This window comes from Perca fluviatilis, chromosome 13 (assembly GCF_010015445.1).
Source record: "Perca fluviatilis chromosome 13, GENO_Pfluv_1.0, whole genome shotgun sequence".
NCBI lineage: Eukaryota > Metazoa > Chordata > Actinopteri > Perciformes > Percidae > Perca > Perca fluviatilis.
This window is the reverse complement of record NC_053124.1, coordinates 14,558,517-14,581,808: the sequence shown is the minus strand read 5'-3', so window position 1 is coordinate 14,581,808 and position 23,292 is coordinate 14,558,517. Positions and strand designations below refer to the sequence as shown.

At 42.4% G+C, this 23,292-nt stretch overlaps 1 protein-coding gene across 1 annotated transcript in view; it reads right to left on the bottom strand.

Moving 5' to 3' along the window:
- Positions 1-1,710: 1,710 nt before the first annotated feature.
- Positions 1,711-23,292, bottom strand: part of dnah3 (dynein axonemal heavy chain 3) — a 28,284-nt gene continuing 6,702 nt past the window's right edge. Inside the window, exons 17-63 of the mRNA XM_039820903.1 lie at positions 21,687-21,840; positions 21,418-21,562; positions 21,078-21,289; positions 20,848-20,939; positions 20,565-20,679; positions 20,233-20,349; positions 19,456-19,635; positions 19,216-19,352; positions 18,788-18,989; positions 18,517-18,609; positions 18,233-18,343; positions 18,004-18,118; positions 17,714-17,912; positions 17,435-17,543; positions 17,191-17,304; positions 16,150-16,326; positions 15,901-15,992; positions 15,567-15,786; positions 15,315-15,449; positions 15,084-15,195; positions 14,471-14,712; positions 14,232-14,328; positions 13,880-13,962; positions 13,628-13,757; positions 13,251-13,484; positions 13,056-13,159; positions 12,669-12,963; positions 12,382-12,561; positions 12,170-12,293; positions 11,916-12,072; positions 11,686-11,829; positions 10,242-10,908; positions 9,994-10,159; positions 8,841-9,057; positions 8,567-8,749; positions 8,196-8,394; positions 7,554-8,067; positions 5,816-7,443; positions 5,424-5,649; positions 5,094-5,338; positions 4,791-4,907; positions 4,294-4,451; positions 3,804-3,971; positions 3,533-3,675; positions 3,169-3,373; positions 2,752-2,889; positions 1,711-2,635 (exon numbers count right to left, since the gene is read on the bottom strand). Coding sequence (XP_039676837.1) covers positions 2,282-2,635; positions 2,752-2,889; positions 3,169-3,373; positions 3,533-3,675; positions 3,804-3,971; positions 4,294-4,451; positions 4,791-4,907; positions 5,094-5,338; positions 5,424-5,649; positions 5,816-7,443; positions 7,554-8,067; positions 8,196-8,394; positions 8,567-8,749; positions 8,841-9,057; positions 9,994-10,159; positions 10,242-10,908; positions 11,686-11,829; positions 11,916-12,072; positions 12,170-12,293; positions 12,382-12,561; positions 12,669-12,963; positions 13,056-13,159; positions 13,251-13,484; positions 13,628-13,757; positions 13,880-13,962; positions 14,232-14,328; positions 14,471-14,712; positions 15,084-15,195; positions 15,315-15,449; positions 15,567-15,786; positions 15,901-15,992; positions 16,150-16,326; positions 17,191-17,304; positions 17,435-17,543; positions 17,714-17,912; positions 18,004-18,118; positions 18,233-18,343; positions 18,517-18,609; positions 18,788-18,989; positions 19,216-19,352; positions 19,456-19,635; positions 20,233-20,349; positions 20,565-20,679; positions 20,848-20,939; positions 21,078-21,289; positions 21,418-21,562; positions 21,687-21,840 — 9,949 coding nt within the window. The 3' untranslated portion in view covers positions 1,711-2,281. The remainder of the gene's footprint in view (positions 2,636-2,751; positions 2,890-3,168; positions 3,374-3,532; positions 3,676-3,803; positions 3,972-4,293; positions 4,452-4,790; positions 4,908-5,093; positions 5,339-5,423; positions 5,650-5,815; positions 7,444-7,553; positions 8,068-8,195; positions 8,395-8,566; positions 8,750-8,840; positions 9,058-9,993; positions 10,160-10,241; positions 10,909-11,685; positions 11,830-11,915; positions 12,073-12,169; positions 12,294-12,381; positions 12,562-12,668; positions 12,964-13,055; positions 13,160-13,250; positions 13,485-13,627; positions 13,758-13,879; positions 13,963-14,231; positions 14,329-14,470; positions 14,713-15,083; positions 15,196-15,314; positions 15,450-15,566; positions 15,787-15,900; positions 15,993-16,149; positions 16,327-17,190; positions 17,305-17,434; positions 17,544-17,713; positions 17,913-18,003; positions 18,119-18,232; positions 18,344-18,516; positions 18,610-18,787; positions 18,990-19,215; positions 19,353-19,455; positions 19,636-20,232; positions 20,350-20,564; positions 20,680-20,847; positions 20,940-21,077; positions 21,290-21,417; positions 21,563-21,686; positions 21,841-23,292) is intronic.

The window sequence follows — 23,292 nt, the reverse complement described above, 5'->3', positions numbered from 1 at the left end:
GCAAGATGACAAACATCACGCTCCAAATAGCTGAAATGATTTTGCTTGTTGACACACAGTTATACCAATACTTACACAAATCAAGGTCAGTGCAACGTCCACTGATGATCAAAAACTGAAGTCGAATTTTTGTGATGTAATACTAAGTAAATAGAGGTCTCACACTCTCATAAAGTGTTGGAGGACATGTCTGTGTTTTGCTCTTCTAGGCAGTTCAGTTGGCTCATTTTCATTAAAGAGAAATGATCCATTTAGCTTTCTAGGGGACTCTTTCTGAAGGACATTTACACATTAGCTTAAGGAGGAGCTGAAGGGACGATAGAGGATGACTAAACTGGAGCTGGAGTCAGAGGTTCCCTAAGTTACAGGACGGATGCTAGAGATGTACCACTGAAGTTAGTAGCATCTGTCACTGAAGTCTCCATCAGCTGCATTTAATAATATATAGATTTAATGTTGCAGTATTTTAGGCCCTATAATCTAGGATGGGTATTGATGCGGCAGCTGAATTTAGATGTCAGATGAATTATGGTTGAACCCACGAGTGCTGACTACAGAGTGCATCAAGCAATGCTGACATTAAAGGTGCTGTAGGTAGGATTGGGAAGATCCAGGACTTAGCCAAAACATTTTAATATCTAATATCTATAACTTTTCAGTCCCTCCCCCCTTTCTGCAAAAGCCCAAAACGGTCTCCTAAGCCCCTCCCCCCACAAGGCGTGTGCCTGAGCAGTGATTGACACACAGTTAGACACCACCCCCCCCCCCTACCCCGATTGGTGCATCCGAACAGGGAGTGGTGGATTTTTGTAAATCGCACTACAGGCTGTAGGTGGAGCCAGAGGAGCCACATTTCTTTTTTAAATTACCTGCTTCATGTTCTACTCAAACATAGGGTCAGTTTCAGCAAATATGACAGAAGGTTAGTTTTACCTACTGCACCTTTAATACAGCATCAGCCGCACAGCACCACTCACAAGCCACCTGATCTAAAGTTACAGGGTTGAGTATGTGAAACTATACCACTGGGGTTTTAATGCAAAAACATTCCTTACACAAAAGTTTGCAAAGTTGAATTAAAAGTCCATCATGAAAAGGCTCAGTTGGGGATTTGTGGCATCCTGTGGTATAATGTACAGCCTGTATGCAGAGAAAAGAATTAATCCCGTAAGGGGGTTTCATAATTAAGTCATGAATCTGCTTGTCAGTGCAGAGAATTGTTGCCACACTCCCAGCCAGACCTCAATCAGTGATGGTGAGGCACACTTATCAACCATTTTTTCTTCTTGCTTTGCATACAACTTCTCAGCCCTTAATCTGAATAAAACCCTCTTTAGTTTGATAGATGAGCCATGTTTTAACATCACTGTTGCATTACCAAAGCACTACGGTGAAGATATTTTGGCAACCCCTATGTCCCAACAATATGTGATACTGTTTCTCAAACCTAAGACCACACTTCCCATAAACCATACTTGCACTTGATGGCACACTGTTTTGCTGCATGAATATACATGATAACATATATTAATGATACAAGACTGTATCTCAGTGTAGATGTAGTGAGGGGACATTCTCATTGAGGGTACCAGTTCAAAGCCCTGTGGAATAGTGGTTTGCCTTTGCTGCCATCTAGTGTTTGCTATCAGAACACACTGCTGAGTTGAGAGAGCACTATAAATATTGACATCATCCAGTTGTTTTGCTGACTTTATTATCAAGTAATACATCTTAGCAATAACCCTCCACCCACTCTGAAACAAAAGAATCATATATAATATAGAAATGTAAAGTGCATCATAGTGCAAATACATATGAAAACTAGTTCTTTTCATTATGAGCTTACACCAGTTACTAGCCCCTTGACTAGAATCAGTATGAAACACATTGTAAATATCACGTTTTTGTTTTAGAGTTGTTTTGAAATACATTCTCCACATCCACACAATGTATCTTCTGTTTATTGTGTAGCTCACAGCTAGTATATGTTATGAACTTGGGGGTTTTAGTTTCAAACTTTAAGAGTCAATTTCCCAAATCATCAGAGAAAACCAAAAAATCATGCTTGATATCCTAAAATATTACATACAGATTTAAATGTCATCCACTATGACAAAAAATAATAAAAAAAGATTTGATTGTGGTCATGGTTGCCAATATGTGCTTACAACCGAGCTTTAGAACCTTTACGTGTTTCAGTTTACACCTGTGTTACTTTGGCATACAAACACAGACATTTTCTTTGGCATACATAGTTAGTTTAAAATACCGATGCTAGTTTTTAGTCATCCAGCTGGCAGAGGCATGCCACCCCACGGTTAATCCAGTGTTTCTGTGGCTTGTCAGAGGGCAGCTCGATGGACAGGACATAGTTGGTGGAGTGGCCGGTGGTGGACAAGGTGCCTCTGCGGGCGCTGGTTTTGTAAACAGGACAAACATAGATGTTTTCATGTTTAAACTTAGCCATTTCCCCTGGTTTCAGCTTGATGATGGGCAAAGAATCAAAGAGGATCTTGGGGAGGGACTCTCCAATGACCATGTTCTCTCTGTCCCAGCGCGCCCCCTCCATGTAAAGACCCTTGACATAGGCCCCGTCCTCTGGTTTCTCATCAATATGGGTCTCATTTTTGGTGACCTGGAACACAACTCAGAGCATGAATATCCACCCTAAATATATCCCTGTTATTATGAAATTCATATGATTGAATATGACCTGAAACACTGAGAAAGGTTGGCAAAATCATTACATGCCTCAAATTCAAAGCCAATGAAGTCTATGGGGATGGTGTACTTCCTGGCAAAATTCTGAGCCACTCCAGTGAGAAATGACTGGGTGAAGTAGAAGCCAGAGACCCAGAAGACTGTAGGTGGGCCGGTATCTATCCAATCCTGTCAAAAAGATATCCAAGCATATGCGTAGGAATCAGTATATTTTTTGGAAAAATGCAATGTAATCTATTCTCTATACAACCAGTGTTGCTTTACTACAATCCAAATGTTATAGATCAGTTTTTAAAATGATATTCATTATGCATATTCAAACAATTTCCCTGACTGTACATATGCTATTGGACTTGAACTACTATGTGCTTAATTTATCTTGCAAGTCATATTACAATGTTACCTTCGCTCAAGGACTGTATAACCTATAAAAATTATAATTCTTACTTGTAGGAACTTCAGCCTGGCTAAGAGATCAGTCACGTAGCTACCCATTGGCTTGAGAGAAGGGTATGACTTGGCTGCCCACATAGCGGGCAGCTTGCCCACCAGCATACTGTTGAAAACATTCTCAAGTTCAGCAGACATAACGATCTGGCCCTTCAAAGCTTTGCGGAGGTTTACCAAGCTGACGCGCACCACATGAGTGAGTCTGTTGAGAGGGGGAAAATAATGTTGTCAAGCATTAGTTGTAAATGATGCCATCAGTGTGTCCTACAAAAAACTGATCAATGATCATGAGTTATTGGTAAATAAGGTTTGTCTTTTCTAATATGAATATTTATTGCATAGCAGCCCAAGTTGTTAATACCTGTTAAAGCGGATGATTTCCTGCCTCAAAACCGTATTCATGGACTCCTCATACATGACTGGGTATTTATCTATCACCATTTGTATGTCAAAGTCTGCTGGCAGCTTAGACAGGATGTCTTCTGCAAGCTCATCTACTACCTCCTGCAACACAGGCGACAACACATAGCTTGAATATAAGTCAACACGTTTGCAAGTAATGTTTCCTCAGGGAAATAAGTGTAAGCCGAGAGGGTGAAATTAAAGTGATTCACACAACAGGCAGTGCAAACCTGAGGAGACTTGGCCCCGCCGCCTGTCTGCCTGGGCAGAGTCAGCAGTACTCCATCCAAGAGCTGATTGGTCTCTTGATTATCCTTTGTGATGTCAGCGTTGCTATGGAGTCCGAACACACAAGGATCGGCACAAATTGGAAGACTGCGAATGTAGTTAACATATGTCTGGAATAAAGAAAATAATTGATCAGATAGGATGATTAAAGCAGTACTTGAGTTATAACCGTGATCTTCAACACAGTGCCTCCCAGGCCAAACATGATCAAGGTTTCATTCCAGACGCTCTATGATTGAATGATTAATCCTCCTCTGGGTAACCTGTGGAATCTGCTGCTTTTGGGTTCATTTGAAATGCAAGCCTGTATGTACTTTGGCCATAACGATATCAGAAGACAACTGCTTTATGTCACGTCATGACTGATAACAATGGATATGACAGTCTTGCGCTGTAGCAATAATTAGGAATTGACCAGCGTTCTGACAGTACCTGATAGGGGCCATGAGCTGGGACATAATACAGATCTCCCTCACACAGGTGGTAGCCCTCCTGCTCTATCAGGTCCCAACTGTAGAAGATGGACAGAAGCGACAACAGCAGACGCCTGTCTTTGTCGTCTGTCACCCTGCCACCGTAGTTGCACTCACCTGAGAAAAGAGAGAAAAGAGATGATTATTAAAGCAAAAACAAAAGTTGGAAGTGCAAGCACAATGTTTTGATGTTAATTGTGCGGTTTTGTCAAGTTTGTTTAGTGATTATATAAGTGACATGTTACTATATACGCATGTTATATAAGCAAAGAGAGAGGGAGAGAGATTTGTGATAAAGGCCATTCATTTAAAAAAATAAAAATAAAAAAACCTGCCCAGAGGTTAAGGGTATCCACCAGGTTACATCAGCCTGTGATTCAAGGGTGACCTACTTACTCAAAATATCACCTCGGAGTTAAGTAATGCCCTGCTGTGTTACAACTATGGCATTTTCACCTGTAAGGTATGCGAGGGCCTCCAGTGGAACCTCATCATACTCATCCAGGAACATCTGGATCTGCCTCATACTGATCCTCAGATCAGACTCGTTGAACTCATAAGGAATATTCCAACCTGAGAGAAAATGGACAAACAACAGCAACAGGATTGTTTTACAATCAGAATAATGGTACAATAAAAATATTAAATAATCACAAAAATAAATCAAAATGGAAACCGTACTTTACAATAAGCCAAGGTAAAAATAAAATAAAATACATCACACGGGTCAAACAGTTAACTACAGCTAATATTCCTCACCCAGAGGTCCAAAGTTCCTCCTCTCCTGTACTAGGGCGTGGAAGAAGGTGAGGCCAAATAGGAACTTCTGCCAAGTGACCTGTTTCTTGGAGCTGTCAAAGAAGTCAGGGTCAGAGATGGGGTGACTCAGGTAAGAGCGCAACAGGTTGGCTCTTATTCCTTTAGGAGGCTCATTGGTCATCTTCAGCCCATTCTGCAGGATACTGACTGGGAACTTGTCAGATGGATAACTTGTTAACCACAATCTAGGAGAGAAGAAAAGATACTTGCCTTTATCGGTTTCTTCAGACAAGAACACGTTTCAGTTAAACTCACTGTGTAGTCTGTTACCTAAAGCTAGGGTGTGTGTTCTCTGGGGTGATGGTTTCCTCACAGATCCTGTCCAGAGCAGGCATCCAGCTGGTGGCCAGGTGACAGTTCTGCAGGACCACCCAGGTGCCATCTTTGATGCCTTTGATAATCATCTGTGCTGCGATGGGTCCTTGTCCCTGTCCAAGAGAAATGGTTTGGGTCTTGCTGCCCCCCATTTCGAGGTCATCGGCAAACTTCAGCAGACCTGAAGAAACAATGCAATACTCTATTAAGGACTTTTTGCACCCAGACATAAAACCATGAGCCACTTTTGAACCAAGTTTCCTTCTGTATTTAATTCTATATTATAGTTTGAATATATGGTTTGTGTGTAAAAGTGTAGAAAAGGTCACAAGTCTTTGATTAATCACCTGCCGTTGGATCAGACCCTGGTGACAACACAAAAATGAGAGGAGAGCAGCAGTTGGAGTCTTTGTAACTTCCTGCCAGGTCAAAGGTGGGCGGTTCAATGTAAGCCTGTCCCATGTTATTCACGATGAAATCCTGCACTGCTGGAACCATTTTATCTGGCCTGAAGCACCTGATTACTACCATTCTGTCCATCCCTTTCAAGGTATTCCACTGGTCGGGTAACTGGTCCTCATGGGGCTTCCCTGAATCATAGAGCTTCTTCCATTTTGAGACGCTGTCTCGGACATGTTCAAAGAAACCATCCAGGTTTGGAAGTTTGGACGCCCTGACGACTTCAGACCAAGATTTCTCAGACAGCCAATCTGGAGCAGGGTTTGGGTAAGGGTTATCTAAAGCAATGCCACCTGTTAGGAGGAAGCGCCAGACTTGGTCGTCAACCTGGCCCTTACCCTGCATGATTCCTACAGTGAGCAGCAGGGAGAAAAGCAACTTATCCTTCTCAAAAAGCGAGCGGCACACATTATTGTAGATGCTGAGGGTAAAGTGCTCAACAATATTGTTGATCCTTTCAGTCACATCGTCGCTCTTTAAGCTCTGGGCAATGGAATACAGGTAGAGGTTGATGAACCAGGTCAGGGAGTACTGGTACATAGGCTCGATGTTTGCTAATTCTGAGATACAGAAAAATAAAATGGAGGAGTGCTCAGCCACAGGACGGTAACCCATGCGAGTGTCATCAATCTCTTTCTCTGTGACACTGGCAATTTTTTGCTTCTCTGAGATCTCCTCAGAGAGGATTTTGGAGGATGACAAGATCTTAATGGCGGTCTCATCCTCCAGGATGTTCCCCTCAGAGGAGGAGAGCACTTTCAAGATCTTATCCTCAATTTCCTTCAGCTGCTTGTTGTTGGCAGCACTCTCCAGAATGAGCTGGTTCTTCTTCTCTTCCAGCTCAGGTTTCTCTTTGGCTGCTACAATCCCTAAAAGCTGGTCCTGTAGGCCTTGTGGCGTGATCATGAAGTTCAGCAGACAGACTTTGACAGCCACCTCTGGGAGGTAGTGAGGGTTCCTCAGCCCAGTTGTCATGTAGAACAAGAAGTCTTTAGAATATTCCACAATATTCTCCCCTATTTTCATGTACTCAACACCCTGCTGTTTAAAGGTCTGCTTCAGCAACACAGGTTCAAGTACTGGATCAAGCTCCTCTCCAATGTTCTCCAAAAGAACTGGGGTTCCGAACTGGATGCAGTTCTCCAAAATTCTCACATAGTTTCCATCAGATAGTTTGATGACAGCAAGTTTATTACCCTTCTCCATGTTCTTCACCCACTTGTTGGCTTGGCCTTGAGGGTCAATCATTAAGGGCCATCGACGGGAGTTAAACACAATGATGCCATTGTCTGTGGAGAAGGAGTCCACTGGCAGTCCAGCAATCTGCCATGCCCTGATGGACACCTGGTTACCCAGAGTGTTGCTGAGGGTTAAGACCTCAGAGCAGGGGATATTCTTCTTCTGGCACAGGATATGCCACTGCTCCTGGCACTCCATACGGTAGTCTACTGTGAATGCCCCAAGGTAAGATACAGTTCCCGAAGAGAGGAGGATGTCACCTGTCAGGTTGGTGTATCTGCAGAAGGGAGATATAGTACCAATCTGATTATATCAAAGTTCAGGTGCACCACACATCATGACTAATAGTTAAGATTAATATACATTAATATAGGTTTGTTTTGATACCTAACCCCGAGTAGCCTTGCGGCCTCGGTCCACCTGTCCTTCTCCCCACCCAGTCCTCCAATCAGCTTCTCTGCCCTGATCAGCTTCTGAGAACACAATTCAATGTTGTCCTCCAGGTCTTTCTTCTTGGTAATCATGGCCGCCAAGTCATCATTCAGGCTCTGCAGTCTGTCTACAACTTTTTTTAGCTCAGCTCTTTTTACAGTCAGCATTTCCATCTGTACAGCCAGCTCATCCTCAGCCAGCTTCAGTCTCTCCTTCTTGGGGGCTACCACTTTGGCTACACGCTCATACACTTCCATTGCTCGCACCCATTTACAGAGACCCTCACAAGCCGAGGAGACATTTTTGATGATAGAGGGCTGGAACTCTGGGTTGTCGACAAACTTGTCTCTGATTTTCTTCATGTACGGTGCAGGAATGTTGTCTCTGTCGTAGGCTTTGAGGCCTTCCAAAAACTTCAAGTCTCCCAGGAGTTTCTTTGAGGGGCCCCAGAAGTCCTCAATCATCTTACCTGCAACAAATTTATTGGAAACAGCAATGCTGTTATCATATTTTATATTGAGCTGAATATTTTCTTTCAAAAGTGCAATATAAACTTGATGCCATATAAAAATCATTCTTTCAAAGCTGTGATCTTACCTGAGCCACTCGGATCAGGCTTTCTCTCGGGTTTGATGCCCTTCATGATACAGATTGACTCCATGACTAGCTTGACCAGACCTGGTGGGTTCTGCATAGACTTAACTACCGTAATGTCTGCAGGTTTTAAGGTGTCCAAGGCTGATAGGGCAGCCTCTAATGCAGGCATTGCTTCTGCCAAGTCTCCCTCACACTCTTCCTGAAAGACAAACAATCCTTGTCTAAATACATAAATGGATGCAAACCAAAATACTGCACTTCTTAAAAACAATTGGTTGAAATATTTTAGAAAGAAATATTTGAAAACAATATAAACTATGGACATTTTTGCAATGGCAAAATGAGTCATTACTGTTGAAATATCTGTATACCTTAATGGCCTGGGCTGCAGCTGCTGCGTCATTCGCCACTTTCTCATCAGCAGACACAAGTTCCTTCTTAGCATCCACCTCCACTGTTTCCCCCTCTATCTTAACCATCATCTTATCTGTCTCAGCTGAGGTCTGGATGAGCTCTGGCTGCAAGGCAGTCAGCTCCTCCTGCATCACAGACACCTGTGGACATAGCATGATGTGTCAATATCATTCATATGGTCAGAAAACCAAAGTGAAATTCAAAGTAATATTGTTTGCCAGGGTGCAACACCTGAGATGCAGCGAACTCCAGTTTCTGGAGACCAATGATATAGCGCTTCCTTGCAGTATCCACTTCATTCCTCTTGGCATTGAGCAGAGTCTTGAAGGTGAGGATGAGTTCAAGGTAGGAGGTGGGCGTGACATAGTTGTGTCTCCTCAGTCTGGAGAAATACCTTTCAGACATATTTTTGACACTTGTCTGAAAGGTCTTGCACATCTCCACCACCCTGAGATCACAGAAAAACAACCTAAATGTGGGCATACTACATAGTGATAGATGCAAATTAAAGGGATACATTAGCATTAAGCTTTGTATCAGTAGAAACCCGGTAGTATTTAGAATGACCGTGCTTCCCTCTGTCATGTCCCCCTGAAACTAGATTTCTCTGTATTGTGGGTCTGGAAAAAAGCCTCAGATGACGCAAAAATCGTCATTTAGCGTCATCTGAGGCATTTTTGCCCAGAATCTATCCAGCTACCAGGCCTGCTAGCCCTCCGAGCAGATGTTGCTCTGTCGGGTAAGACTCATGGAGGCGGGCTGTGTTAACACGGACACGGACTGGTGCAGAAATGGGGTGCTTTTATCCAACTACTGCTAACTGCTGGTGGAGTTTGTGACTGTTAGATGCCCACCATTCTACATTGCACGCAAATTCACGGCTGTGTTTATACTCTGTGTTTACAGCCCACCAAGCGATAATGCTACCAATTAGCTGAACTTTATGGAGCCTATAATGTGTGTGCACTAAATGTAGCCTATTTCGTATGTCATTTTTATATATTTTAAATGTGTAACACCATTTGAGTCACGGTGAAACGTTGTTTTGTGTATATGGTTGAAATGACAATAAAACACATTTGAGTTGACTTAACGGTCTCACTGTCTATTATGTCTGTAAACAGTAGGCGTGGCTTGGGAGTGGACTAGTAGGGAAGCGAAGCAAGTGCATTCTGGGAGTTGTTGTCTTTCTTCCACATGAGCCAAAAATAAATGTTCTGGCTTTTCTCAGTCCAGAAGGCACCAACTTCTAAAAGATTTTCACATTTCTACTACATAAATTACCCAATTTAACTTTCCAGTGGTGAAATATCCCTTTAAGTATGTGCCACAGTCAAGCAGCTAGAATTAGTACTACTTTTTTGCACCCTTCTTATGTCCTTACTCCAGTCTGATGTTACTTTCCATTTCCACATCCTCAAGGAATTTGTGTGCCACCATTTCCAGAGCATCATTTGGCCAAGCATGGAACCAGTCAATTGTGCAGCAGTTGATAAGGGAGGGGAACATCCTAAGACGGTTCCTAAAGGCATCACCGATAGGACTCATTGCTGTTGAATGCAATAAATCCCAGTTACTTACTAAAACTTCAATAAAAAAAACAAACGAAAAAGGGCAGGTAAAAGTGCCTACCTAGCACAATGTGAAGGTTAGCCTTCACACGGTCAATGAAGAAGTTGTACATTGAGAGCGGAGTGGCATCGATCTTTTTTCCCTCAAGCCGGGCTATTCCCTGCACTTTATCTATGATGTCAGCACGTTCGTCGGCAGCAAAGATGTTCGGCACATCACCAGTGTTAAGCAGCATGTTGATGTCTTCTAACATAGCCTCATCCTTAATTTGGCTGTCGTTGAACAGGAAAACCAGGTTCTTTCCCTCGATGCCTGCTTTAAGCATAATCCGCTTCAGGTCATCACGCCAGTCTGACATGCTGTAGTTCTTGGTCAACTCAATCTGGAACAGGACATAATCGTTGATATAGGTGCCCAGCTTAGTGGTGCTCTGACGCCCTGAACCGCCAATGCCGACGAGCAGAAGGTGGCCATTGTCTTGTTTCAGCACACGGCATATGCGGGAAATGTGCTCAATGGCAAATTTGAACATTACAAGGGGCATTGGTGCCTTACTGCAGTTGTTGTACTCATTCAGGTAGAACTCCATCACTTCTTGTAAGGCACACAAGTCTGTGATTTCATCGTAGGCCTTAACGTCAGAATCAGGCTTGCCATAGTCCCCGAAGAACAAGCTACGGATGCTCTCGTCCACTACATTGCCATCTGTGCTTAGATGGCTCAGGAGCTAGACAACAATAGGAGAGATTTAGGATTAAACGCAGTGTACAGTTTTGAATCTAGATCATAACACACTACACTACACAAAGCAGCAGCTTCTTTCACAGTTTGTTTGTGTACTGAATCTGCTTGTGATTGCAGTGCTGTATAGGTGACTTGGAAATGTTTAGGTTTGTACTTTCCCACTAGCACTTGGATGCAGAAGTAGTTATTGAATGAAAAATGTATCTAACAGCAGAAACCCTTTAAACTGATTTCGACCCAAATCTACTAAAGTGATCTTTTTGCAAATAGCTTTTTATCTATCTATTTAGCTCTGCAAGTCAGTCTGGCCAATTCTGGCCCATTCAAGCCCATTACCAATTTTTCCAAATCGAGGTACAAATCACAACCATTGAGGCGGGCTTTACACGATGACTATAGCGCAGCGAGGCAAGCAGCTTTTTGTTTACATTCAACATGGCGGCCACCGAAGCGCAGCAACCCGTTGATGTCGCTGTCGCTGTTACGTCACCCGGATCGTTGGTCTGATTGGTTGAAGGACTATCCAATTGCGCCCAGAGGCATTTGAGCGGCGTCCGTTGGTGACGCCCCTTTGGAAATGAGCTGTGAATGAACCTTGCCCAGACCCACTCTCAGTTACATCTGAGAAGGGTCTGGTGTAAACCAGGCTACTTTTATAATTTTAATTTGTTATATAAAATGGCAGGACTAATAAACTATTGTTTTGACTTTACTAAAATAATAATTGTTAAGTGTGTGTGCGGACACTAATCAAACATACCTTTTCCACGTTCTGCTTAAAGAAGTTTGAGGTTCTCTCTTTGACAATACCAAAGAATGTCTCCCTGTCTTCATTGTCAATGAGTCGGTCATAGAAAACCCGGTAGACCTCATGGATCCACAGGCGTATCAGTTTGTTTCCGTCCTGACATAAACAGCCAACATACATGGAAAAGATACATCAATTCAGAACAATTAACTTAAATATTTCACTATCGTCTCCCCTCTTACCTGCATGTGGGTATGTGGAGCCAGGAGCACACCCCGTATCACTCGAGCAAAGTCCCGCAGGTTGAAGATGTAGTGGGACTTAGACGGGGTGGGGAGGAAGCTGTCCATGGTATCATTATAGACTGCCATGGTGGCCTGGACCATGATCTTGCCTAGCCTTGGGTGTAACACAAAAAACGGTATTTCTTTCTGACAAAGATAATTTATTTAATTATGCCACTGTTTGACATTCTAATACATATTTCACAAGTTACCTGTAGAAAGAGGCATCAAAGCCCTTGCTGAAGTGCCAGTCAGTGATGGAGCTGAATATCTTGGTCAGTGTTTCAACATCAAAGGAATCAATTGAGATGACATTCAAGTGGCGGGTGAAGCGGCCTAGCATTTAAAAAATGTTGTCAGTTTGATCTGCGGCTTTCTTTTGATGAAATTACTATTATCAAATAAATAATTATTTCAAAAATACCTGTAATGTCATTTTTCCCACCACCAGGAGGCCCCATTGCAGACATAAACAGCACGTCCTCTATGTTTATTCTGGAGGTGTCGGCCTTGTCATACCAGTGACGATGGTCAATCCACTGCCTTAACAGCTCGATTGGGGGTTGGGCACCGTAGATTTCTTTAGCTGGCATATTCAGATCATCTATGTAGAAGAGATAACAATCAATTTGTATGTGAAAAGACTATCAAACACTCAATGATCCAATTTTAGTCCAAGAGTGTGGGATCTGTATTTGGGTCTATCTTTACCAACATAGATGATACACTTCTTTCCCATAGGAGGTCCAAACACGCCCTTCCTTCGTCGGTCCAGCTTGGCCATGATGATGTCTTGAGTCTGATTTGCTGAGGTTCGGGCTGAGAAGTTGATACAGTTTGGTGTGTACTGCTCTTTAGGCAGCTTTACCAAGAAGCTTTTGTTGATGACAGATTTGCCAGTGCCAGTGGGCCCAACAAACAACATAGGTATCTCATGTGCCAGGTAGGTACGCAGGAAAAAAAGCTGACGTGCCGTCTCCATGGTTGGGATAATGAGGTCTGACACCTGGTAAGGAAAAGCATAGTTTCAGCGAACATGGAGATTTACAGTGGCATCTTTAGCAGCAGTAGTAACCTCTGTGGCATAAACATACTCACATTGGCTGCAACTGGAATGACATTTTCTTCATTTGTAATTGAATCAGTCCATATATTCCACTGTCCTTGTCCATCCTTATGAAAGTAGTAGTCGTAGACAGTGCCTGCAAAACAAGTAAACATGAGGCATTTCTAATGTTAAACGGGCAGGTTTTTAACTGCTATAGTAACTGCATATGTAAATAAATGTGTGACCTCTCTCAGGGAAGATGTTGTTCTTTTTGAGTTTGATACTCTTAGGCCGAGGGTGCTCATCGTCCATGCCCATGATCAGATTGCGGTAGAAGACATCAAACTTCTTACGGCTGTTCCCAGCGATGGTCCCACCCACAGTCCATACAACAGCAAATATAAACAAACCCTGCAGCCACATGGTTATCTGCTGGCTGGACATCTGAGTACCATCAGCTCCGGAGGCAGAAATTTCATCTGGGTATAGACAAGACCGTTAACCCACACAGACCCACAGCCGCACACACACACACACACACACACACACACACACACACACACACACACACAGCTAAAAAGAAATATGTATAAATTATCAATTAAATACAATTCTTACTAACCCATAAGGCAGGTGTACAACTTCATTAGACTGGAGGCCAAGTGAATGGGAGATGTTTGAACCACAAAGCGACACTCTCTATCTATAAAGTCCAGACAGGGCTGAACTAGCCAATCAAACAGGTCCACTATCTGTGAGACAAAAGTTCAAAGAAGCAGGTATAAGACACATCATATGACACCTTTAAGGACATAAAAACAACAAAAACTGAGCATCAATGAGCCAATTAGAATAAGCGTGTTTGTAATGTCACCAGTTCTCTATGTTCAGTGCTCAGGCTTTGGGCGGTTATTGGCAGGTGTGTATGAATGTCGACGAGGGGCATCTGCTGAGGTGCTGGAGGATGTCCATCCGTATATCACACCTGGTCAACACAATGTTTACATTCAAAAGTTACAACAAAATACAGATAAATTTCGGAAACGTGTGCTTTCCACACACACACACACACACACACACACACACACACACACACACACACACACACACACACACACACACACACACACACACACACACACACACACACACACAACACACTCTCTCTCTCTCTCTCTCCCTCTCTAAAGTTGCTAGCGTCGCTTCTGTCTGTGCTGCTTACCTACTGACGGTAGCCGGAGAGGCTTGCTCCAGGTCAGCAGCCTCAAAGATGAGACTCATCTTGCTACTCATCTGGATGATCTCGCCACTCATCAGACAAAGCTAGCAGAGAACAAAGTGAACAGGACAGAGGCAAAGTCTGACCAACCAGTTGACTAACTAATTGCTAGCATTTAACACCCAGGATTTTAACAGAAGTACATAAAAAAAACTACAGCGAGGAAAGCATCAAAGTGGCCAGTACCTTCTTGTTGTCATCCAGAACAGTATTCATGTTCTCGATCCAGACAGCATCAATGGGCCCATCGAAGATGATCCACTGTCGATTATCTGAAGTGTTGATGGCCTGATCCCTGTAGGAGGTGGCCAGCACACCATCAGACCACTCATGGCTGACTGGATCAAAGCAGCCATACAGCTGGCCCATGGTGATGGCCTTGGGGTTGATGATGCAGTAATCCACTGCAAACTCCTCCACCAAATTGTCTGAAAAAGTGGAATGAGAGAGAATAAACTCTTATGAATAACAATTGCAAATAATTCAAAACTGAAATAAAAATCATATCTTTGTTAATGGCTTGCTAGGAACCAACGTATGGTTAAAAAAACATGGTGGCAGTGGCCCGGGTTAGCTCAGTTGGTAGAGCAGGCGCACATATATAGAGGTTTACTCCTTGACGCAGCAGCCGCGGGTTCGACACCGACCTGCGGCCCTTTGCTGCATGTCATTCCCCCTCTCTCTCCCCTTTCATGTCTTCATCTGTCCTGTAAAAATAAAAGGCCTAAAAATGCCCAAAAAATAATCTTAAAAAAAACATGGTGGCAACTAGAAGATAAATATTAATTGCAATACCTACCCCTATAAAGGTCCCCAAGGGCAGCAGAAAGAACTTTATATGCACAAGTCTTTCCTCCAAGAGGGTCTCCTACTATCATGAATCCATGGCGTACCAACATCATCTCATACACCTAAACACAATCACAAATCAAATTCTGAGCACATTTATGTGGTTGATGTATAACAACTAGCAAAACAACGTTTATGAGCGTAAAGTATTACAGTATTACTGTATGCTCCTGCTTGGTACCTGGATCATTTTGCCAATGAACCATGGGACAGACTGGAGGTTGAGCTTAGCAATGTTGTCATTAAGAGCCTTGAGGAGGAGATCATAGTCGGGTTTTGGAAGGACCACACCAGGGAATAAATCTGAGATGATACCCTGTGGCAGCAGATGGAGAATTACATTAACTAATTAGTAAACCAATTCATGCATTCTTTACATAGGAAAAAAAGAAACACTAGTGATTACAATTGGATTTGGTACAAAGTCTGTCACCTGAAACAGTGGCACATCCTGTGCTAGAAATTTGGCCATGTTGACGTCCATCAGCGCCCTAAGCAACAGCACACTCTCGTTCTCCTCGGGGTACTTCAGCTTCAGGTTCCCTGCTGCAGTCAGCACAGACTTCACAGCTCGCATACCATAGTCATAGTGGTGTTGGGAAGACAGCTGCTCGGAGCACAAGCGGTAGGTGGCCACAATCTTCCCGGCGAGACTGGAATTTTAGATGTATGAGGCTTGATGAATCAACCAACCAGGAGCTAAGAGTAGCCCAGAAAGAAAGTATTCTTAATAAAAATATGTTGTCCAGGACATCATTCACACATACCTGCGAGACTCAATGAAGCCCATGGAGTATAAGGAGATTTCTCCAATGAGACCATAGTCTGGCACCATCATAGCAACTGTACGAAACAGAGCCTACAAGACAAGATTGATAGGTATACATCCGGTGCCAGCATCTTATTCTCTCTTATTAAACTCTACTACATTACACTTTTCAAAGCTCTTCTTCATTATCATATTCTGCTCTGTTGAGTAATGTTTAAGACTATGCTGAAGTGTTACAGTGATGTACCTTTAGGTTGTCAGGGAGCTCTGCCCTGCCAGCATAACCAGGGTTCATGGTGATGAACACAGAGCAGGTTGGGTTGAGTGACAGCTCGGTCCCCTCAAACAGGAAGGTCTTCAGATCCTTGGCAATGGCCTGTTGTATGCTGAGGATCTGCTGAGCCACCACAGAGAGCACCTCCACCTGTGACACACCAAAAAGACACATGAGTAACTACGTGAACAAATATGATAAAAAAAGAAAAGAATATGCATTTATGTGACTTGCAATGTGACTGAGAAATAACATTATATAATATTCATGGATTATTCTGGATTATAATTTACTCGCAAATTTACATTTTGCAGGCTAAATATTCTCCTCAAGTGGGAGCTATAAAGTAGTTTTCTCTGCATTCATCATTTGCATAAAAATGTAAGTGCTGATATGTTTGTTATCTAATTGCTTGGCTACAAAACAGCTAATCCCATGTGTTGTACTGCCATTGTTAAAAAAAAAAATGTTTGTGCACAGGTAAATCAGGGCCGATTAAGGTGCATGGTACATTTGTGTAGAAGAAGATGAGAGAAAGCACAAGACACAATATGAAATTATGGATATTCTGATATATGAAAAGGTGATTGTACCTGACTCTATAATACAAAGGAAGCCAGTGCAATACAGACAAGACTGGAGTCAGTTTTTTTAAGAAAACTCTAGCAGTAATGTTTTGTACGTTGCAATCTGTCAATTTCTCTCTTTCTTAAGACAGTTCTGTATTAAAATAATCCAGCAGCGTCTTTATATCCTATTGAGTTGCAGGATTCTCTGTTGTTCCAAATCTATTAAGATTCTGAACATAATTCTTCATCCGAGATGCCAAACTGACCATTTGAGCTTTATCATTAACATGTTACCAATAACAAACAAAAAAATAGTAAACCTAATATTAATAGAATATATGTTCACTTGTCCTAAACTACTATTCAGTTAAAGCAGATAGGGTATTTGGGTCGTTTGATTTAACAGATTTACAGATTTGACCACTATAACAATAGCTGTGCTCACCTCAATACGATTGAACTCATCAAAGCAGGCCCAAGCTCCAGACTGAGCCAGTCCTTTAAAGAACTTACTCATGGCCTTGTAGTCCAGACCATCGGAGCAGTTGAACACCACACACTAAGATAAGATAAGATAAGATAAAAATGTATTTATCCCAAGGGATATACAGAAAAATAACAGCTCATGTGTCAGTTTTAAGAAAAGCAAAAACAAATAAAATGCAGATCAGTGTTTCACTGAGGTGTACCTGTTTAGCCAAAGCTTTTGCCAGATCTTTTGTGGTCTCAGTCTTGCCAGTTCCAGCAGGACCCTCAGGAGCTCCCCCCAAGTTCAACTTCAAAGCCCCCATTAGAGTTCTGATATAGCACAAATTTGACCAAATGATACAATGAAAGAACTTCACATCTTTTGACATTTGAATTAACTTTAGAAGTGACGGTATGTCAGAATAAATTGTTTTACCATGATGTATTTTGCAACTCTCTTCCATAGCCAAGGATAAGGGATCAAATAAACTGTAACTAACCTGTAGCAGCGGTCAGTAAGCGGTGTAATGACAAGACGGGGGGAATTGCCCAGATATTCATAGCCATATTTCAAGCAGGTGGTGATCATGCGCAGCATCACTTCTCCATCCTCCCAGAAGTAACGCAGCTGAGAAATCCACGCAAAGTCATTCAGTGAGGAGATGCCGTCCTTTGCCAGTTTTGCCACAACATCTCGAGCTAGTAGAGGAAGAAAGCATGAGATTGTCTGCAAGCTAACTTTAATCAAGAGAGCATATTTTGTATTCCTTTAAAAGAACAGTTATATTACCATGAACATCTATAACAGTAAGACCACCAAGGGTCATCCTTGCCCCTCCTGGCAGCTTCCCACGCACCAGCTCCACAATGTCACCAATCTGAGCGTTGCATTTCTCCACATATGCCTTTAGATGGAATAGAAAATCAGTCCAATGGTTAGGCTAGGTGTAATCATTATGTAAGTTTTAAACTTAAAGAAGTTGTCTTTCTATGTGGAAGTTAGCAGAGGATTTACTGACAGGCAGTGTGTTGGTCTGGATGGCTTCAGATACTTCAGTAGTCCAAAAGATAGAAGAGGCACAAATGACAACTTGGCCAGGCCACTGCAACACCCACTTCTTCCTGGGCAACTAGGGCAAAAAAAAAAGATAAAACATTACACAGTAGAGATAAAAACCGTACACTGCTGATGGATGGTTTGATAAAATGAAACGAAGTCCCCAGTATAGTCCCCAGTATAGTCATGACTTGCCCACATCTACTATCAGTCAAGTTCATCACAGATTCAAAAACTAAGTTTTACCTCTGTATACTGCATCACTCCTTGATGGATAACATGTCGAACACTCCTCAGCATTAGCTTCTCCACCTGCAGCAGCCACTTCTCTACCATACCCTAAAACAGCACACACATACAGTATGTTCACTTTGTTATGTCCAACAAAGTAAACTTTGTTAAGAAATATAAGAACATAAAAGATATGATACATTTAGTATATCCATTTAATGTAAAAAATAATATATGATACAACTACGGGCACAATGTATAAAAACCTTGTATGTATGTTCTATACCTTGGCTTGTGCTGGATAAATCTTTTCTGTGAAGGCCACAGTCTCCTTCTCGGAACTGATCATGCCAACGATCTCCAAGTCCTCAGTGAACTCCAGTTTGGCAATGCCCTCAAAGCACTTCTTCAGGTGGGGCTGCACACACAGTGGGTCTTTAGTCTGTGACAGGATCTCCAGCAGCTCGTCGTTGGAAAGGAAGAAGAACCTGGGAATATGACGAGGAGAGACAAAACAAAAACAGTCACTTGACAAGACCCTTAAAAAGAATGTCAAGTGCTCACTGTGTCATGTTGTCATGTGTATGTTCTGTAATGTAAGCAAAATTAAAGTGTTTTTAATGTCCCTGACGAGTAATTTGGTGTACAGACATAAGTCAAAACAGTCAAAAGCTATTATAATGTACTATTAGGGCTAATACTAGTGGTCAAAACCTTGGGAAATACAGCCTCTTCTGTTCCAGGTAGGTATTGAGGCCTTTTTGGATGTCCTCTAGAAACACATTGGACTCCTGTAGCCGTTCCAGCATGTTGGGCTGACCTGTAGCCACCAGCACACGCGTATCCTTAACCTGGACCAGTGAAATCACACAGAAGCCAAAGCAAAGCAAAGTGCATGAGACATGAGAAGTTTTGCATACTAAAACAGGAAGATGTGTTTCAGGAGTATCTTACCGACTCAGCGATGATGTCCTTCCAGTAGCTATCCACAATGGCAAACTTGCGTCCCTCCTCAGGCATCTGGGCAATGATGTCCTCAGAGCTGAAGATGGGTTCGAGGTAGAGCCAAGTAGCTTGACACTTCAACATGGAGTCGAGGATGTCCTGCATACTCAGCAGCTTGTCCTCCCATTGCTAGGTAGGAACGTTATGGTGAGAAATACACAATTATAGCAACAACAAGCTATTGTTGTGTCCCACAGTTGTGGCATTTCTAAAGTATAGTTTACAAAATGCTTTAACGATCCAACAGCCAACATCACACTCAAGACATTAATGATCAAAAACCCACAAAAAAATAAGATGACAGGCAGAAATGATACTCAAAAATGGTAGTGTAAAAAAAAAAAACATATACAGTACCACGTTCAATCCATAAAATATATTTGCATTCAGGAGATTGCTGTGTGGAACAGGTTGTTCCAAGCTTTTTATGGTAATTTTATGGCAAAGCCATTTCCACTGGTGTAGAGAGTGGGACAGCTGAGGTTGTTTTATGCAGAACAGGCTATTTTGTTACTTGTTCTGGCATGAAAGTGTGCTTGCATTTCCATCTGCTCACACCGCCTCCATCGCACACACAACAGTTACTTTTGTGGCTCCAATTGGCAGAGGGGCACACACAGACTTCCAAAACCACACAAACTCATTTAATGTATGTTGGCTCTTTGGCTTATATATATTTTCAAAGTCTAAAGGGAACCAAGAGTGACTTGTGGTGCCATGTCTTACCTTACATGCAGTTTCTATTGGCTTAATGAAAGGTGAACCTCGTATGGTCTGCGTCTTAATAATGTGGTCATCAAGAAGCATTTGGATTTCATCCACTGCGGACATAATACTGGTACCCTGTGGTGAAATATTAAATGTATTTAATACAAAAAAAAAGTTGATGTCAATTTCCTGCATGGAAATTAATTATTAGTTAAAGACGACATAACCAACCAAAAATGTTGTAATATTTCAACATTCAATATGTAATTCTTTGGAAAAAGTTACAATGACAATCCAATTGTGGTGTGTCTATTGTAATAAGTATGTGATTATTTATGCGTTTGTCTTACTGTATCTCTGTATGGAGTGAAAGTGAACCGGAGCTCGACCCATTCATTTCTCATCTTATCCATGGATTTTTCCAGAGAGTACTCCTTACTAGCCAATGCGCCAACCTCTTCCAACCTAGGGCAGAGGTAAAAAAAAATAAAAATTAATCCATCACCTTCTGATCATGGTAAATATTTCCATTACTCTGGGTTACTTTTTCTTACAAGCCATGATTTACCTCTAAACACAGTACATTTATTCTGCTCTTTCCATGTATTCCAACATGTCAGTAAAGTGTCTTACTTTTTAGAGAACTTGGAAAGCCCCAGTTCCAACATGTTCAGCAGTGAGCTGCTCACATCCGGTTTGACAGCAAAGCCCACAATGCTGCTAATCTGTAGACGGACAGAAAGTGTCGTAAATTATTTAGCTTCATGGATCACAGGACACGCAGGACACTTGGTCCACACAAAGTGAATCTGATACTGGATCGTCAGATGGTCTAATGAAACTAAAACACTAATAGAGCTGACCGTGTCCCAGTGACGGTCTTTGATGCCAGGGTTACAGATGGTCGACAGGATGGGTAAGTGCTGCTTGAACTCGTCCAACTTGCTTTTAAAGCTTTTGGCCACCCGACAAGGCCCGGGAAGATTAGAGAAAGACTTTGTCAGTTTATGCATGGTCCTCCACATGCCATCTAGTTCATCAGAGATTTTCTCAGCATCCAGGTGTAGGAAAGGACCTAGGAGTTAAATGATAAAGGAAGTATGCTAATGTCAAAAGAGCTGAGCATCCTGCTTGTAGTTGCTGTAGGCCATTAGTTAAAACCAAACAAAAATGGATGTAGTTTTCCCTGTGTGAGTCACGTACCATTCATCCACTCTTCTGACATGCACTGAAAGTTTAGCGCTGTGGTCCAGAGCTGTTCATATGGCTGTTTGTCGGCTATTAGAGTTTGGAGCTCTGGGAACTCTGTTTGTTCCCTGTCCAGCAAAGCCTGCTCTTTGTTGATATCCTGTAGAAATGACGTGGTATTAACATTTTGTAGCTCCCAAGATCTATGTTTTGCTTGGGTATGAAAGCTTTGAAATGAAAAGGATAACCACATGCATTTTGGTGCTATCTGAAACACCATTTACCTCTAGTTCAATGACAGCAGCCTCCAGGTTTGCAGAGATTTGAGTGAGATTTCCCACGTTGTTTTTCATCTCCTCCATGTTCATCACTTCCTTCTTCTTAAAGGCCTTTATCTCCTTTTCCACATCCTGCAGCCTCTGGTCAAAGTCTAATATCCTGAGATAGTCAAATGGAGATATATTATTTGTCATTGCAGTTGTTGGCGTTGGAGACACTATAGTTAGTTTGGTGCTTTAAAGAACACTGAGTAATAATAATATTTTTTTTATAGGCGTCTTTCGCGACACTCAAGGACACCTTACATGTAATAATAAATAAAATAGTATAAGTCTAATTGAAGAAAAATTTAAAAACTATAAAATTACACTGAGTATGCCAGTTTAAAGAGGCAGGTTTTAAGGTGGGATTTGAATGTGGGGATTAAGTCAGTGTCACGGATGGCTTGTGGGAGTGCGCTCCAGAGACGGGGGGCTGCACAGCTGAAAGCTCTTGACCCCATGGAAAACAGCCGTGCAGGTGGTGTGGTGAGGAGCATGGAGAAGGAAGAAAGGAGAGTACGGGTAGGGGTGTAGTTGTGGAGGAGGTCAAGGAGGTGCCCAGTTGTGGAGAGCTTTGAAAGTGAGGAGGAGAATCTTGCTGTCAATGCGGTGTTTGATAGGCAGCCGGTGCAGTTGTCGAAGGACAATGGTGTTCGATGGATGGGGTTCCAGTGATGATCCGAGCAGCTGCGTCAAGTTTATGGAGGAGTTTGAGTGGGAGACCGGAGAGGAGAGAGTTGCAGTAATCTAAACGGGGGGTGACGAGTGCATTAACAAGAACGGCTGTACTGTTAAGTGTGAGAGACAGACGGAGACGGTTGATGTTTGCGTATGTGGAAATATGCAGACCGAGTAATATTATTGATGTGAGATTCAAATGATAGAGTGCTGTCAATGGACGACAACCAGACTCTTAAAATGGGGACACACTAGTCATGTTTCCATCTAATTGTCAAGCAAATTTTAAGCAAACTTTTAAAATGTCGCAAAAAAGAAAAAAAAAAGAAAACGCGAATTAGAAGTGTTTCTGTCTGGTTTAGAGCGAATAAACTAGACTACGCAAAGCGTAGTTTTGTCACAAATTGACGTTACGCATGGTTGTAGATTGCAAACCGGCTTGCTAAATTAAAGAGTTTAGAAGCCAAGTTCTTTGTCTAAATGGAGAGAGGTAGCATTGTACAAGTTGGCCACCTGTGCAGAATACAGGGTTGTGGCAGAGACATTTGGTGTCAGCGAGATAACCGTTCACCGCTGTGTATACGCGGTGTGCAGGGACATAGAATTCAAGCTGTCGAACCAATTCGTCAATTTACCCAACGTGGCTGAGGTACAGGCTATAGCGCACCGCAACTCCACTACGCACCTTGTGCCACAAGCACATTGGATGGGACCCATATCCCGATCCTTCCCCTATCCGATGGATACCGGGACAATAGTCATCTGAGTTACATGTTCGCTACGTCACAACTTATTCGGCTGTTTCCATCTCCCATTTGCGAATTTGAGGTTAGTGAGGTTAGTAGTTGAGGAAGTTATTTTTTTTATTTTGCCATTTCCATCAACATTTTCT